At 34.9% G+C, this 17,384-nt stretch overlaps 1 protein-coding gene and 2 long non-coding RNA genes across 3 annotated transcripts; all 3 read right to left on the minus strand.

Annotated features, from left to right (window-relative positions):
• Positions 1 to 1,130: 1,130 nt before the first annotated feature.
• On the minus strand, positions 1,131 to 2,250 carry LOC123989234. Its single transcript, XM_046289940.1, has one exon. It carries the CDS (start codon positions 2,079 to 2,081, stop codon positions 1,131 to 1,133), a length of 951 nt encoding a protein of 316 aa, XP_046145896.1. The 5' UTR covers positions 2,082 to 2,250.
• Positions 2,251 to 6,490: 4,240 nt separating this feature from the next.
• Positions 6,491 to 6,839, minus strand: LOC123989182. Its single transcript, XR_006830473.1, has 2 exons — positions 6,610 to 6,839; positions 6,491 to 6,529 (listed from the first exon to the last, which is right to left on the minus strand). It is a non-coding gene; the product is annotated as an uncharacterized LOC123989182 (long non-coding RNA).
• Positions 6,840 to 13,061: 6,222 nt separating this feature from the next.
• Positions 13,062 to 14,446, minus strand: LOC123989186. The gene is made up of 4 exons (XR_006830475.1): positions 14,078 to 14,446; positions 13,849 to 13,964; positions 13,582 to 13,755; positions 13,062 to 13,509 (listed from the first exon to the last, which is right to left on the minus strand). It is a non-coding gene; the product is annotated as an uncharacterized LOC123989186 (long non-coding RNA).
• Between the last annotated feature and the right edge of the window lie 2,938 nt (positions 14,447 to 17,384).

The raw sequence follows: 17,384 nt of genomic DNA on the forward strand, positions 1-17,384 counted from the left end.
TCATAGAGATCTGATGGAATCCTGAAGAAAGATCTAACGCGCTAAAAAATTTTGCTTTGCCTAGGTGGTCCAGAATTTCATCTATATTAGGTAATGGGTACGCGTCTTGGTCTGTCAATTCATTGAGTTTACGGAAGTCGATTACTATCCTCCATTTACGTTTACCTGAAGCATCCAATTTCTTCGGAACTACCCAAACCGGCGCGTTATAAGGAGAGTCTGATGGTTCAATGATTTTTTTAACTAGCATATCATTAATTTGTCGTTCGATTTCTTGCTTATGGCATTCAGGTGGTCTATAACTTTTTATATTAATAGGTTTTTCGGATTTTAACGTAATAGCGTGTTCCGTAAGGGATGTACAAGAAAGTAAGTCAGTTTCTAAATTAAAAACGTCAAGATAGTTAATAAGGATTTTCTCTAAAGGGTCTCGTAAACTTGGATCAATATGTTTAGTTCTAATAATTTTTGCAAATTTGTTAATTTGATCGATTTTATCATCTGGTTCTATTTCGTTTGTAATCTGATGGTCTTGCTTACCAGTGTTGATGTAGCATATTTGAACAGGTTTTCCGTCTAGATATTGTGTTCGTTTTGTTGTTTTTCCCGGAGACAGTGTGTGAGGAGTAGTTTTCTGAAACGGTATAATTTTGTCGTTAATTTTTAATGATTCGTTATTGATTTCGTATTTATATTTTTCTAAGAATGGTAGGCCCATTATGCCGTCTTCTATTAAAGGAAATGAATCAGGGACTATGTGAAAGGTATGAGGTATTTGTTGTATCTGAATTATAGTCGTCTCGTGAGTAGTATGTTTGTCATTACCCATAAAGAATGTTTTGCTTTCTGTCGGCTCTATTCTTTCAGCTACTGATCGCTTGAGGATGTTGATTCCTGCTCCCGTGTCCACGAGTAGTCTTCCGATTCTCGACATTCCTGGAACTCTGCAGCAAATTTGTAGTAATTTTCCGGTGGTGCAGTTGATTCGGATGTTGTTTCTGTCACTTTGTTCTCTTGAAAATTGAGGTTGTTCACTCTTGGTGGTGGAATTTTTCCCTGGTTGGCCACTTGAAAATTTCGCGCGTAGCACTTGTCACTGGTGTGTCCTAATCTTCCGCACTTTGTACACTTCAAAGGTATCGAATGGTTTGCCGATCACTCGGTGTATTTGGGCGTTGCCCTTGTTGTTTAGGTGGAGGAATTCTGGATGGCACTTGTCGACGCTCCATGGCACGATTCGCGTCGCGAGTCCACAGTTCCATGTCGGCTGCCATTGTTTGTGCCTCTATTAATAATTTCGGTTTACTTGGTATTACGAGCATGCCTATGTCCCTGCGGAGATTGAGCACATATGTTCGAGTAGCTTCTGTTTCTTTTTCTTCTATAGCTATCCTTCTTGAAATTGGATTTTGGTGTTTATTTTGAACGGCGTAAATTAATTCATTGAGTTGTTGTCTAAATCGTAGGTTATAAGACTGTACTGTTTCCGTTGCTCCTTGCCGTATTTGTTGTAACTTATTACGGCAACTACTAACAGTATTAGGTACTGAAACGTTCTGACGGAGTACTTCATAAAGTTCTTCATACGTTTCAATTGACGTGTATCGAATGCTTCTTTTTGCGTTTTCCGTAATTTTTTCGATCAGAATTAATTTTAGTAATAATGTTTTCTCAGAACAATTACTCCTGGCATACCTGACTGATTTGATAAAATCTTCAACTCCTACATCATCTCGTCCTCGTAAGGTCTCGATGGTTCGAATGGCGTCAACTGCTTTCATCAGTTCGTTTGGCCTGATTGTTGAATTTTGGGGTGGTTGACGGGCCGTATGCATTTCATCTTCTTGTTGATTATCTTGATCTCCGCCGCTTCGTCTGGTGATCCTCGAAATAGTAGACGCGTCTTCAGTGAGGGTGACCAGTTTCAGCTGCTCTGCAATATTTTGGATTTCTTTTGCACGGTTTTGGTTTTCTTCTCCTAGAGTTGTCAATTGTTGATTGATTCCTTCTTCCATCCGTTGCATCCTGTCCAAGAGTTGCCGTAGCATGTTCTCTTGTGCAGCAGGTCCGGAGGCAGTCATTATTGAAGATATTGAGGACTCAGAGGATAAGGAGGATGAGTCTTGAGAGGAAATGCTGGGTGGTTTTAATCGGTAATGTTCAAACGCCAGCTTTTACCTTAGGTTCGTTGGATCCTTACGTATCACGACAGAGTGGCACTCGTAGTCCCTTCGTCCGGAGTTCCGTAGAAAGCCCCCTTTTGAAGTTTCTCTTCGTGATGTTGAATGGATCCTGGCAGGATCGCCAAAATGTCACGTGGAAAGTTCACAGGTTTTTAAATGAACAGCACTTTTAAAGGTTTGGCACTTTATTTTTATAATATGATTTCGACTCACCCCGCTTATGTCCGGTAAGGTCTTTTATAATGTCGCTAGTGATGGAGAAGGGGCCGATGATTGACTAGGTGGGATGTCCGTGAGAACGCGTCTTATCGAATACTTAAGTAGGTGGTCGTAATATGATGTTTAGGTGTCCGGTCGTGAGGACTTCGATTGTTCGAATATCGATCGCTTAGGCGGGTGGCCGTAACATGATGTTTGTCCGAACGTGGGAAGAATTCGATTAATGTACGTTTTAGGCGGCTGGTCGTAACACTTGCATTGCTGTTTCGTTGATTAGATTAGTTCAAGTTCATTTTCATTATCATTTCATTTTCTGTCATATTTCATTGTCATTTTCTTTTATTTTTGTTGAGAATAGTTGGTAACGCTTTCTATCTAGTTTTTTTCTTTTGGGTTCTATTACCAAGTGATACAGGGTGCTGCGTATTACCCCCGACCTTCTTCTTTTGTTCCCCAAAATTACTAGATATACGGATGTGTAATAAAACCGTTACCTTTTTGTTTTTTGCGATACTGATAAAAGCGTTCAACGAGAGAACAGTGTCTACTTGTGTAATCTATTCTTATAATAAAGATCATCAATTTTCATTTCATTTTATATTTGTGACGATGCAGCAGTGTAATATGCTTAAATAAATGAATTGCACAATCCGGGTTGTATTATTAACTGTTTTCTTATAGTTTCAGTTTTGTTTTTAGTTTTGTTACAGTTTCAGTATGATTGTTTTAATGATTGTTTTAATGGTGCTGTGCGAGGAGTGATTGATTGCTTTTGTGCTCTTGGTGTAGTTTGTTGTGTAATATTCGTTGGGTGGTGGGTGTTCATTTACTTACTTTCCTTCCCTTTACTTATAATTGTATTACATTAATGCATTAATGCTTTCTTGCTTCATTCACGCCTTCTTTCCTTATTTCCTTAATCTTCAATCTTCAATCTTCAATTTCTGTAATCGTTACATTCATTCTTTACTCAGTCATTTTGGTCAATTAAAGTTAGTGAATATGATTTATTTTATTTATTTTATTTTATTCTATCTTAGTTTTGCTCTCTCTATGATGATGGGTGGTTTTGTCCATTCAAATGCGTTGATTGATTGTGCGTTTGTTATAATCTTACAATTTAAGTATCCTTATTATTTATTTACTTATATATTTATGTATTCTAGTCTATACATTGGTATAGTGTTTATTGAACTGCGTAGTTTATAACTAATCTGGTTTAATTGTCGCCTTAATTACTCTATTTTGAAACGTCATTCAATAATTAGTTCTATTCGCATTTGCATTGACATAAGCATTTATCATTCACCATTTATCATTTATAATTTATAACTTAACTTATAATCTACCTTGCTGAGGAAATAGGGTGTTGTAGTTAATAAATTTTATGGTTATATTTTATTGAATTCATTTCTTGTATTTTGTATTCTATTTAGTATATTTCATTTGTTTTACATTATATTACATTACATTACTTTACATTCATTACATTATTTACATTATATTGGTTACGGTCTTCACTTTATACTTTATGCCTTATTATTTACCCTATAATTTACCTCATTCTTCTTTGATATCTTTAATTGATTACTTCACTGTTCAGTCGTTCATTCTTCCATTCTATCATTGTTCATTCGTTCTGATACATTCCTGCTTCTTGTTTTCAATCATGCCTTACCTTCTTTATTTTCCTTAATCTTTAACTTTCTTAATGGTTCCATACATTCATTCATTCATTATTCATTCACTCATTCATTCTGATCAATTAAAGTTAATGAATATGATTTATTTTACTTTTATTTTTACTTTAGTTTTGCTCTCTCTGTGATGATGGGTGGTTCTGTCAATTCAAATGCTTTGATTGTGCGTGGTTTTATTATAACCTTGTTATTTAAGTATCCTTATTTATTTACTCATTTATTTAATTATTTATTCAGTCTATATACTGGTGCAGTGTTTATTGAACTGCGTACTTTATATTTGATTTGATTATTGTTGCTTCAGTTATTTTATTTTGATACAACATTCAATAGTAAGTCCTATTTGCATTTGCATTGATATAATCATTCATCGTTTATCATTTGCCATTTATAATTTATAATTTAACTTATCGGCTATTCTGGTAAGGAAATGGAGTATCGTGGCTAATAATCTGTTCGGTTGTATATTTTATTGAGTTCACTTCTTGTATTTTGTATTTTGTATTTTATTTTAGTATAATTCATTTTGTTTTACATTATATTACGTGACATTACATTATTTACCCTATTTACATTATGTTGGTTACTACCTTCACTTTATACTTATGACTTATGACTATTTACCTTATTTAACTCATTCTTTGGTATCTTTAATTGATCACTTCATTCAGTTGTTCATTCTTTCATTCTGTCACTGTTCATTCATTCTGAATTGAATTGAATTAAAGCAATTGTTATGATTTAGTTTATTTTAACTCATGATGGTACAAAAGTTCTGTAGATTGTATTAATATATTTATGATTTGTTTCCATACGGTTATTCGTTATTCTTTATTCTATATTCTATATTTTAATATACTTATATTTATATATTTAATTTATTTGTGCCACATTATCACTGTTATCGCTATTTATTTTATTTCGTTATCGCTTCTTGATTTGGTTCTTGATTTGCCTGTGCATTCTTGATATTCATTGGACATTTTGATGCTCTTTTGATATTCTTTAATTCAATTTATCCACGACGTCTCTCTCTGGTCATAATGTTGCTCTTTCATGACGATGGGCTGTTTCTGTAAATTTAAATTTAATATTCATGCCACCAGTATGGGTTATTTCTGTTGTTTTATGGTATGTTGCAACTACCTTACCTTGTTTCCTTTCTTTTCTTCTTCTTTTTTCCTTTTCAGTTGCAATTCAGCTCTCTTATTTGATATTTGTCCCTTTAACGAGTCCTTGCATGCTGGTCTTGACACTGCTTTGACACATTGGGGTTGTGTTTCTGTAAATAATTGTCATTTGTCATTCGTTATCTCATCCCTGAATTTTACTTTTCAATGGTCTATTCAACTTTAACTTGTACTTGCTGGTATTCTATTGTTTCTCTCTTCCTTCTTTGATCCATTCATTCATTCATTCACTCTTTCATTATTCGTTATTCATTCATTCATTCACTCTGATCAGCTGAAGTTAGTGATTTGATTTGATTTATCTTAATTTTGTTATTTTTCTGTGATGATGAATGGTTTTGTCTATCCAAATGCTTTGATAGTGTATGGTTTCTGTTTAATTCACCATTTAAATGTTAGTTCAAAATACTCTACTTGTTGAGTTATTTATTTATTTTTACACTATACAGTAGTATAGTGTTAATTGAACTACGCAGTTTACATTTGATTTGATTTATTTAATTTATTTGCTGTTTACTCACTTTACTTTGAGACGTCATGCAATAATCGGTTCTATTTGCATTTGCATTGACATGACCATTTATCATTCACCATCTACCATTCACAATTTAACTTATAATTTACTTGTGTAAAGGAATGGAGTATTTAGTTAATAATCTTTATGGTTATATTTTAGTGAGCCCACTTTTGTATTTTGTATTCTATTTCATTATAGTTCATTTGTTTTATGTTATATTACGTTACAATGCATTATATTACACTGCGTTACTTTACATTATTCACATTATGCTGGCCACGGCTTTCACTTTATACTTTACACTTTCTTATTTACTTCATTCTTTTAATTTCTTGAATCAATGACTTCACTGATCAGTTGTTCATTCTTTATTCCGTCATGGTTCATTCATTCTGAATTAAATTGAATTGAAGTTATTGTTATGATTTAGTTTAATTGTATGTTCATGGTGGTACAAAGTTTTGTAGATTATATTAACATATTTATGGTTTACTTTTATGCGGTTATTCTATATTTAATATACTTATATTTTATATTTTAATTTATTTGTGCCACGTTATCACTGTTTATCACTATTTTATTTTATTTCATTGTCGCCTGTTATATATCCTTGGATATTCTGATTCTTCTTTGATATTCTTTAATTCACTTAATTCATGATGTCTCTCTCTGGTATTGGTATTGTATAGTTCTGTCATAACAGGTTGACAGTGTGCTTTTCTGTGGGAATTGATATGCATGTTATTAAGTTGTGCTATTCCTGTTTATTTTATGGTGCGTTGTTACAATTATTATCTTACCTTGCCTGTTTCCTTTTCTGAGTTGACTATCAGGCTTTTTAATTGGTAATCTTGTTCTTGTTCCTATTCTTAACGAGTCTTCTTACATTGTTCTTGCTTCCTGTTGACAATCCTTGTTTTGACACATTAGGGGTTAGGGTTAAGGTTATATCTCTGTAAATTCTGTCACCCGACATCTTTGAAGGTGTCTATTCTATGGTTTATATTATCTATGGTTATATTATTTTGAAATTCACTTCACTGTACAGTAAAACCTGGATAAATGCAACCAACATTGGGACCCAGTGGTTGCATTTATCCAAGCGAGGTGTCGAATCTCGGGTTACACGCGACGACCAGCCAAGCGTAGAAAGAGACAGACAGTGGCGGAAAGAGAGAGGTCCGATGATCAAAGGAAAGAGCCGAAACGTATCGGTGTGACTAATACTAATTGAAGTATAAAACTTTTTTGTTTTTGACTTTTTTTTATTGAAACTTTTACTAACGCATTGGTGAAATTTTTCTGATTATAATGGTACCAAACACGATATAGTTTCAATTATAATTACTTGCTAAAATAGATGTTAAAGGTTGGCGAAAAGCAACAGAGATCGAAATCAAAACCAGTCGCGGTGTTGGCTCTGGTTTCAAAGGTTTCATTTATCCAAGCACGGTGGCGATTCTGGGCATTTAATGTTGCATTTATCCAAGCGAGGTGTCGATTCTGGGCATTTAATGTTGCATTTATCTAAGCGAGGTGTCGATTCTGGGCATTTAATGTTGCATTTATCCAAGCGAGGTGTCGATTCTGCGTCTGTACACATGTTTTCGATTCAGCCGACATGCCGACTCTGTGTCCGTACACATGTTTTCTATTCAGCCGACATGCCGACTCTGTGTCCGTACACATGTTTTCTATTCAGCCGACATGCCGATTCTGTGTCCGTACACATCTTTTGTATTCAGTCGTGGTGTCAATTCTATATTGTTTATTCTATTACTATTGTTTATAAATATAATTCAAACTATATCGTGTTTGGTGTCATTTTAATCAGAAAAATCTCACAAATGCGTTAGTAAAAGTTTTATTAAGAAAAAGTTAAAAATAAAAAAGTTTTATCGTTAAATTAGTATTAGTCACACCGATATTACGGTCGGATCATATTACACGGTTTCCTCGTCGAGCGGCTCGGTTCACCTAGGGGGATCCCCCCAAGTGGAGGGGATAGCGATGTTGCACTTATCCAAGCATTCTTTCGTTGCATTTATCCAGGTTTTACTGTATCTTACTGTATCTTCACTGTATCTTACTGTATCTTCACTGTATCTTATTCTTTTATTTGTTTTATATCACAGTATATTGTGCTGGTTATTTTGCTTACACATTACACTTTACAGTTTACACTTTACATTTTCTTTGTTTTCTTGATTTCTTAATTTATAATTTATAATTTCACAATCCTTTCAACTGTTGGCTCCCTTCAATATTCATTCATTATTTATTGTTTATTTATTTATTTATCCATTTTTATTTTGATTGATCAAGGCCAGTGGATTTGATGTGTTCTTTCTGTGATGATGAATGGTTTTGTCTGTGCAAATGTCTATTCATAATTTATTCACAATTGATTGATAGTGGTTTGATTGTTTAATATCAGACTTACTTGTTCGATTGTACAATGATGTGGTGTTTAATTTAGCTACGCTCTTTATATTTGATTTGATTTTGTTGTTTTATTTATTCTATCTTGATACCTCATATGGTGATCAGTTTCTACATTCTACTTTCTAGTTCCTATTTGAACTACGCAGTTAATGTTGATTTGTTGATTTGTTTTGTCGCTTTAGTTATTTATCTTGATATGTCATTTAATAATCGGTTCTTCTTGCATTTGCAGTGACATGATCATTTATTATTTATCATTTACAATCTGACTTATAGTCTGCTTTGATTAAGAAATAGGGTAATTGGGATGATAATCTTTACGGTTATGGTATACGTTCAGTTCAATTTCTGTATTTTGTATTCTATTTTATTACATTACATTTCATATTCTTTACATTATGTCTCTTTCTTTACATTATATTCATTTTCTTCACATTATATTACACTACATTACATTACATTGCATTATTTTACATTATGTTGCTGGATTACGGCCTTCAATTTATAATTTATGTCTTATTATTTACCTCATTCTTCTTTAATATCTTTAATTAACTACTTTACTGTTCTGTCGCTCATTCTTCCATTCTCTCATTTGTTCTTCATTCTGAATTGAATTGAATTAAAGTAATTGATATGATTTAGCTTATTTTGATCTTCATGATGGTACGGAGTGTCGTGGATGGTATTAATATGTTAAATGTATTTATTTATGGTTTCCTCCATTCGGTTTATATTTTATACTTTATCTGTGTCACGCCATCACTGTTTATCGCTATTTTATTTTATTTCATTATCGCCTTCTTGATTTGTTGCCTGTACGTCCTTGATATTCCTTGGACATTTTCATATTATTCTCATTCTTCTTTAATATTCTTTAATTCAACTCATGCACGACGTCTCTCTCTGGTAATTGTAAGGTTCTTTCTGATGATGTGACGGTGTGCTGTTCCTGTGAATTAATATTCGTGTCATCAGGATGGGCTTATTCCTGCTATTTTATAGTATGTTATTATCTTACCCTGTTTCCCTTCTTTTCTTCCCTTTTTCATTTTCAGTTGCAATTCAGCTCTCTTAACTGCTAACTTGCTTCTTTTAACAAGTCCTTGCACACTGGTTTGACACTTGGTGGCTCTGACACTTTAGGGTTATGGCCGTTCTATGGCCTATTCTACTTTACGTTTATTTTATTTCATTATTTTTCTTATTGCTTTGTATTCGTATTTTATCTGTATTTTATTTTAAATTTAATTATTTGGATGATTCAACCTTCTTGGTGGGCTTGCATAATTCATGTACTTACAATTTTGGTTTGATCGATTATAAGTATTGTCTTATATATTTCATTTATCTTACACATTTATTTGTTAATTTTCATTCCTCCTCGACCTTGTACATCCTTGTCAAGCATTTCGAGGTTCCGAGGACTTATCATGCAGGGATGTGCAGGGAAGAGTTTGAGGCGAATTCAATTCTTTCTAAACGGTACGGCAGTATAATGTTTAAATTATGCGATTTTCTTGACCGCGTTGTTATATTATTTATTTATTTATTTATTATTATTCATTATGTCATGCATTATGCTGGGCTCACATCCTATTCCTTCCCTGTTAATTGATCTGATCTTGTTTGATTTGATCTATTTTATTTTATTTTATTTTATTTTATTCCGTAAATTAGTATCAGTTAATACTATTTAATTGTGTGCTTGATTGGTTGTATGAGATTTGTTTGATTACATGCGTTGTTTGATTTTTATTTTATTTTGATTTTGATTCTGATTTTGATTTTCATTTTCATTTTCATTTTGGTTTATTTGGTTAAGTGTCTTATGTTATTTGTTTTATTCTAGTTTATTTATTTATTCGGCCTCTCTTTCCTTGGCGGTTGTTTTTCTTTATTTTCGGTACTTTTGCACAATTTGTTTTCTGCACCGCGATAATGTGCTAGCGCAGTGTGTCCTGCACTCCGCGCAATCTGCGGGTTTTATACGGGTTGATTTCTTCCATAATTGTTACAGGATTGCCTCGTAATAAGCAACTCGCTCGGGTCTGGCCTGTTGCTTATTACGGAGCAGGCAGGCTATTTGGATCGACTTTGTTCTCGAAACGGGACGATAGAGAACACGAGAAACGAGTGAGAGATCCGAGGTAGCGGCAAATCATAAAGTGATCGGCTGAGCAAGGATGTTATTTTTTGAATAAGGCTAGAATATAGCATGCCCTCTCATTCTCGCACTATGTCGCTTATTTCAAGGCAAATATGCTAGACTGAGAAAGCATTATATATATTCTATCCTTCTTCTACTAGCCGATGTCACTGCTCAGTCGAGCGTGACAATTTATTACCCAAAACATCGGCTTCTCTCTTTTACGGACCTCTCACTCATTTCTTGGACCTCTCACTTTGCGGGCGACATTAAACGAAAAGGTGGGGATAGAGATTTGCTTATTTCGAGCCAGAAAACTGTTGCTTATTACGGATCAATACTGTATTAATCTAGCTTTATGGTAGGTTCACTTTCTTTATAGTTTGTATTCATATTTATGTTTATATTTATATTCATATTCATATTTATATCTATATATTTTAGTTCATTTTATTTACAAATATAAATGATTTACATAATAAATGATAATCGTAGCTTTGACTTACTTATTAATAAATTTATTCTTGACTTTGGCCCGTCTTGAAGTTTTATTTGTTACCTTTTACTTTCAGTATAATTACCTTTACCTTTCGCGAATAGCGTTGTATATCAGACTTATCTTTGATGGTAAGTCTGATGGTAAGTATGGTTTCCTAGGATTGTGCGGCTGCACGATGGACAGTTCTATAGTCGGCAACTGTCTAACGGGTAACCGGCGCGTGGTGGGTAACCACTGCGCGGCAGATAACTTGTCTGTCGATAACCGTTACGGAGTGAACGGCCGAGTATTATATGGTAGGTAGAATGCTTGTGGCCGGTAATATTTGTCTGCTCATGCCGCGGATGGTTACCAACCAGGGATAATTTGTAATTATTATCAACGGATAGTGTTGTGTACTTTATTTACCGAGATACTGGGATGTTCTCCGCTATCGTTACCTTCCGTTACATTCTATTTCTATTTCTATCTTGGTTTCGGTCATTGTAATTTATTGGAAGTATTTTATTGATGTATTTGATCACGGGCGCGTGTACATTCCGTGTAATAATCAATTAGTTAATTTGATAGCTAATTTAATAGACAACGGACATAACGGGACGAATTGTAAAATCTTACGAAATTTCTCGAAGGTTACGCATCTACATGGCGTAGGGTTTATGGCTTAAGTTTCACTCGGTTTCTTATCTTTGGTTGACATGATCATCGGCGGCACTGGTTTTCTCCATCTCCATGTGCCATATACTCGGTTGAGACATGGAGTAGGACCGTATATTGAATTATTGATTAAATCATTAAATTACTGAATGTTGATTAAACTATTAAATGTTGAATATTGAATATCGGTGCATGTCTGTTTGTGATTGGTGCGTGTACCCATTGCGATGAATGGCAGTGTGTGCTATTGTGCTCCGTTTCTTGTTATATCACATTTATTCATTTATTCATTTACATATTTATTTACATTTACACTTATACTATATTATTATTATTACTATTGTATTTATACATATTCCCATACCCATATTTATACTTTACATATTATCTGCAATAAATTCAGTGAGTATTGTGTAATATTTTGTATTGTATTATCTGTTCTACACTTAATGAATAAAGATCATTGATAGCTATATTTGAAACACTTGGCTGCCTTGTTGAGTGCTGAGTGTATTGTTTTATCTACCATACCTTTTAATATGATTTCTGCTTAGTATAATATAATCTGCCTCATTGCATATTCAACGCAATGGGTTTTGTAAATTTATTTGATCTAGTCTTGGATGGTTGCGTTAATATGAGATGGATGAATAATTGTATGGTTACACTTGTTGGCGGAATGCACTTCAATGTACCTTATTCTATTTTATTTTGTGTCACATTATATTATGTCGGTTACGTTGGCCTTTATACTACGCTGTACACTTTCTTCACTTTCTTTACTCTCTTTATTTGCCTTAAATTGCCTTAACTTCTCTATGGCTCTATTGCTCACTCATTCATTCATTCGCTTATCATTCATTATTCACTTGGATTTAGGTACGGTTAATTTTCCTGTAAGGATAGGTGATTTTGTCTATTCAAATGCTTGATGGCGCGTGGCTTCTGTTGTAATCTCACCATTTAAAATATTATTTTAAATACTGTATTTATTTATTTATTTATTTATTTTTTCTTGTATTCTTATATTATGTAGTAGTATGGTGTTGACTGAACCACGCAGCTTATGCTTGATTTGATTATTTGTCATTTTATTTACTTACCTTTATACACCATCCGGTTGTCAATTTTATCTCCTATTTGCATTTGCATGGATATAATCAGTTACAACTTGCGATCTATGATTTATGAATTTGATCTATAATTTGTAATTTATAATATATAATTTATAGTTTATAAAGTTACAGTGGCTGAGACAATAATCTTTACGGCTATATTGGTTGGAATATAACTCACTTGTTGTATTCATTTATTCACTTCTACATTATATTACATTATGTGGGTCATGCTGTTACGCGCTTCACATTTTCTACATTTTCTCTATTTTCTCCTTTTAATATCTTTAACTGTTTCACTCGCATTCAGTATTCATTCATTCATTTATTTATTTACTATTCATTCATTCATTTGATTTGATCGATTAAAGTTATACATTGATTTGATCTGATTTGAGTCGTTTTCTGACTAATTTTCTTCTGGGCTGCTACAATGCTCTGTTTGTTCTTCTGTTCCTTTAAGGAATGATAGTGGTCGTGAGAGTATACGGTTCCTGTTAATGATTTCAGTATTTATACACTTCAATGATTTTATTTCATTTATACTTTATCTTGATTTCATTGTCATTCGAGACTGATCTTTCTTTTCTTTCTTGTTTTCTTCTTGTTCTTCCTTCATTCTTCTCTTTACATTTCTATTCTTGTAATTACTGTCTACTCTTACTTGATTATTTTAATTTGTGTCACACCTGTCGTTGCTTTATTTTATTGTCTCTTGGCCTGCCGACTGCTATAAGTCCCCTATTTATTGTTCATTGCCTCCATCTGATCATTTTGTTTCTCCACCATCTTTGCTTATTAATCGAGTGTGAGGTCGTGGTTCTGTGGAATGTTCCTGCAAGCAAATTTAAGCAGTTTCAACAATTTCAAACAATAATTTCAATTATTAGCGTTACATTATGCTCACCATCTATTTCTTCTTTCTGCTTTTATTTCCAGCCGATCTTCCCCTTCTTTGAAGATGTGATACCTTTCTCATTAATCGATGTAATAGGAATATATTATGTATTGTATACGAAGTTTGGCGTTAGCGCCACTGATTGGTCTGCTCAATTTTATGTTGCTCGTCCTCTAAGTACATCTGTTCATTGCAGGGTTGCTTGGTTACACGTGGCACAGTCTAGTAGTTTAAATAATTATAATCATAATCTTAGTAGACTTGAATTTACATTACCTTGGTTATCTTGGCTATCTTGGCCTCGCAGGAGGGATTCTCAGCTTCGCTGGCTCGAGCACATCATATAAGCTCTCAGTTCAGTTCTTATTATCTGTAATTCTTCTTTCAGTCACCTTGATAGTTTTAATAGATGATTATGAGGAGTTCCCTGTCACACATGCATTTATTCATTACATACATTTATTCATTACATACATTTATTCATTATGCTACATATTTGGCGTACCCTTTCTTTCTTTATGGTGATCCTGTTTCTTCATTTGTGGTGATGCGTGTGCCTACTTTGCAACAGAATCCGCTGTTTCTGGTTATATTTTATACTTTGCCCTTTACTTCTGACAATAATTATCAGCGTTCTATGTTTACTTTTTCTCTTATGACTGATATTTGCTGTCTGTTGTCTACCGTCTTTTACTTTACTTACATTCTTTACATCCTTGGTTCAGATTCATTTTCATTTCAATTTCTAGTTCATCTTGAATTTATTTTGAACTACGTGATTATATTGTGTGTTGGTGCTAAATATTAAATACTCTTTACTATTTACTATTCATTTCATTTCCTGCTGCTTGGTTGCTTGGTTGTATGTTTGACGTTTGAGGTTTTGGAGGTTTTGTTTATACGCCTTTGCCTTGCTTATGCCGAGTTCACATGTGCTTGTTTGCTTACTCGCTTACAATGCCTCCTATGTTTCGTTCACATGTTCTCATGTTCTCATATTTATTTATTATTTACTTATTTATTTATTACTTGTTACGTTTCGTGTGGGTCCGCCGAATTGTCAAAGGGACATATGGTTATAAGATGGCGAGACTCGTAGAGAACTACTGTAGATCACTTTTTAGGCTTGATGTGCACGAGACGAACGGCTCTGGTAAGACTACTGAGAGTGGGCCCTGGGCCCTCTATTTGTATTAGAAGGGATGCTGAGGTAAGTACCTGATGGGCTTATCGGCCGTCAGCGTTCTCAGAGCTGGTCATCTTCTGGTGCTAACTCATCAGCTATCACACGAGTTTATTAGTGGCAGACGTTACTTGAGGAGCATGGGAGCGGATGTTGATTATACATAAGAAAATTCTAGGTGCTCTTCTCAGGGTTCGCTATCTACAGTGGTTCCCTTTACAAAGGTGAGTATAATGTGGCAGAGCTACCCAATATCAGTGAGTGCATGTGTATATATATATAATGTTATATCAAAGGTAAGTATACGTGTATATACGTGTAAAGCGTGGTTAATAATAGAGAAATATAAGTATAATATAACGATTAATATATGGGTGAGCGAGGAAAAAAGGTTTGTACCGGGGGGGTTATTAGTATGTAACACCTCCCTCCCCGGGAGAAATAAATTTTGGGCACTATGTCCAAAATTTATTTCCCATATGAGAAGAAAATGTAATTCTAGTCGCTTTAAAGTCGCACACTCACTCCGAACAATATATTTTCAATTTCTGTAGATTGATCGCTGTTGACGAGGGACCAGCGTCTTCTAGATCAGGCTCACTGGGCTCACTATGTTTTGTTGGTGTTGCTGTTGTGGTTGCTGCCGCTGTTGTGTCCCGTGATGGACTGCGACCCAGGTGGATAAGGAGATGCGTGATGGATGAGAATATCGCACCCAGTATATCGAGACTACAGCCATATACCGAGTGTAACGTGTATCCGTTTATCAAGGTGTCTATTAATGCTTTAAGAAATTTGAAGATAATGAAGAGTGCGAGAATTGCAGCGCTTATTGATCCAAATTCAGTGAATCCATTCCATATCTTGCCAATTGCAGATTTTGCTATCTTTTCTATAGAATGCTCGTCGAGCAGATCGACGAATGAGATGGAGCTTGATGATATACCCGAGTTGGTGACTCCTCGTGCGATTTCATGGATGACGGCAGGTTTTTCAGCAGGAAACATAATGTGATCACGTAGACGTTGTAGTTCTGACTGCGAATAAATGCCGCTAGTAGCTAGTGACGTTGGCGTTAAATAATTCCAATTTAGTTGAGAAATTGGTTTAGTTTTCTGCGGAGCTGCGGTGATCAGTGGGGACGGTGTTAATTTAACCCACTGTTCATCTACCTTGTAGATCGTTGGTAGCAATGGGTTGCATTGACGTTTGGTGCCAAATCTCGTCAGAATTCTTGTTTTTGGTGCCAGGAAGTAGGTTTCGTTGTTGTGTATCACTGGTAGTTCATTGTAGCATTCCTCAGTCTTCCTTACTTTGACGTTTGCGGGGATGCATTGGAGGATGTGGATGACTTCGCCGGCGTTAACAGCTATGTAGCCGGGTTTCTTTGTAACTATGTACGCGAATTCTTCCGGGACAAGAGTGACTAATGAAAGCGCATTTCTTAAAATTTGGTTCTCGGCTTCACATTTTTGTAGAACGATGCTGCGGTACAATGACGTGAGCTGGTTCCTTATGTGTTTTTCGGCTGGACGGCTGATAAATGCGAGTGCATGCCGCAGTAGTAAACAATTCTCTTTATGTTGACTTGGCATTGAGTGACGTCAGCGTGGTCGTACTCAGATAGCTGGAGTAACTGTATGTACACGTTGGTGGTCTTGATCTCGGGGCCGGGAGGACGGCATTCCTCCAGGTCTAGCAGCGAAACGGTCGTATGATTCATTGTTGGTCCTCCACAGTCGAATCCGATGAGGCTTTCCGTGGGTTGCAGTGTCATCGGCACGATGAAGACAAAGGTGAGGCAAGAATACATCCTGTGGGTAATGATCTTATTTCGCCTTTTTACATTTATTGTGGTGAATGATCTTATCTTTATTCTTAATCCTAATTTTTATGTTACGCGGAGGTAAAACTTCCAAAATCTGATGTGGGCCATGGTATTGATTGTCTAATTTGCTAGTTGGTTCTTTTAGTACGTAAACCCATTCGCCTGGGTGGAATTCTTGAACATTTAGTCTAGCGTCATAACATCTTTTGGATCTCTCCTTAGCCTGTATCAGATTTTGGCGTGCTTTATCTTGAATTTCACTTAACGTTTCGAATAAATTGTTTAAATATTCAAAATAAGTGATCCCTATTCGATTGTCAAGTTCCGGTTCCGAACTCGGAATTCTGGCAGTTCTGCCAAATACTAATTCGTGTGGGGTATAGTGGGTTTCCTCATGAACGCTTGTATTATAAGAAAACATAGCAAGGTCAAGCCAAGTATCCCATTCTCTGCCCTTATTGGTCTGTACCTTCAAATATTCGGTTAAAACATGATGAGATCTTTCAAGGGAGCCATTAGATTGTGGTCTATACGCGGTAGTCTTACACTGCTTGATATTGAATCGCTTTGCAAGATAGTTTATCACGGAAGAAATCAGGTTGGGTCCCTGATCGGTTAGTATGACCTTCGGGGCTCCAAATGCACAAATTAATCGTTTCAAAATTTGGTCAGCAATAGTAATTGAATATGTGTTTTTAAGGGGTACAGCAATGGAGTACTTGGTAAGCAGGTCTTGCATTGTTAGTATGTACATATTCCCATTATTAGAGGACCCATTATGTCGATCGCTACCTTATCAAA

The sequence above is a fragment of the Osmia bicornis genome, unplaced genomic scaffold, assembly GCF_907164935.1.
Source record: "Osmia bicornis bicornis unplaced genomic scaffold, iOsmBic2.1, whole genome shotgun sequence".
Taxonomy (NCBI): domain Eukaryota; kingdom Metazoa; phylum Arthropoda; class Insecta; order Hymenoptera; family Megachilidae; genus Osmia; species Osmia bicornis.

Bases quoted from the DNA above. Each gene is read 5' to 3' on its own strand.
- LOC123989234 (XM_046289940.1), bottom strand. From the start codon at position 2,081: ATGACTGCCTCCGGACCTGCTGCACAAGAGAACATGCTACGGCAACTC.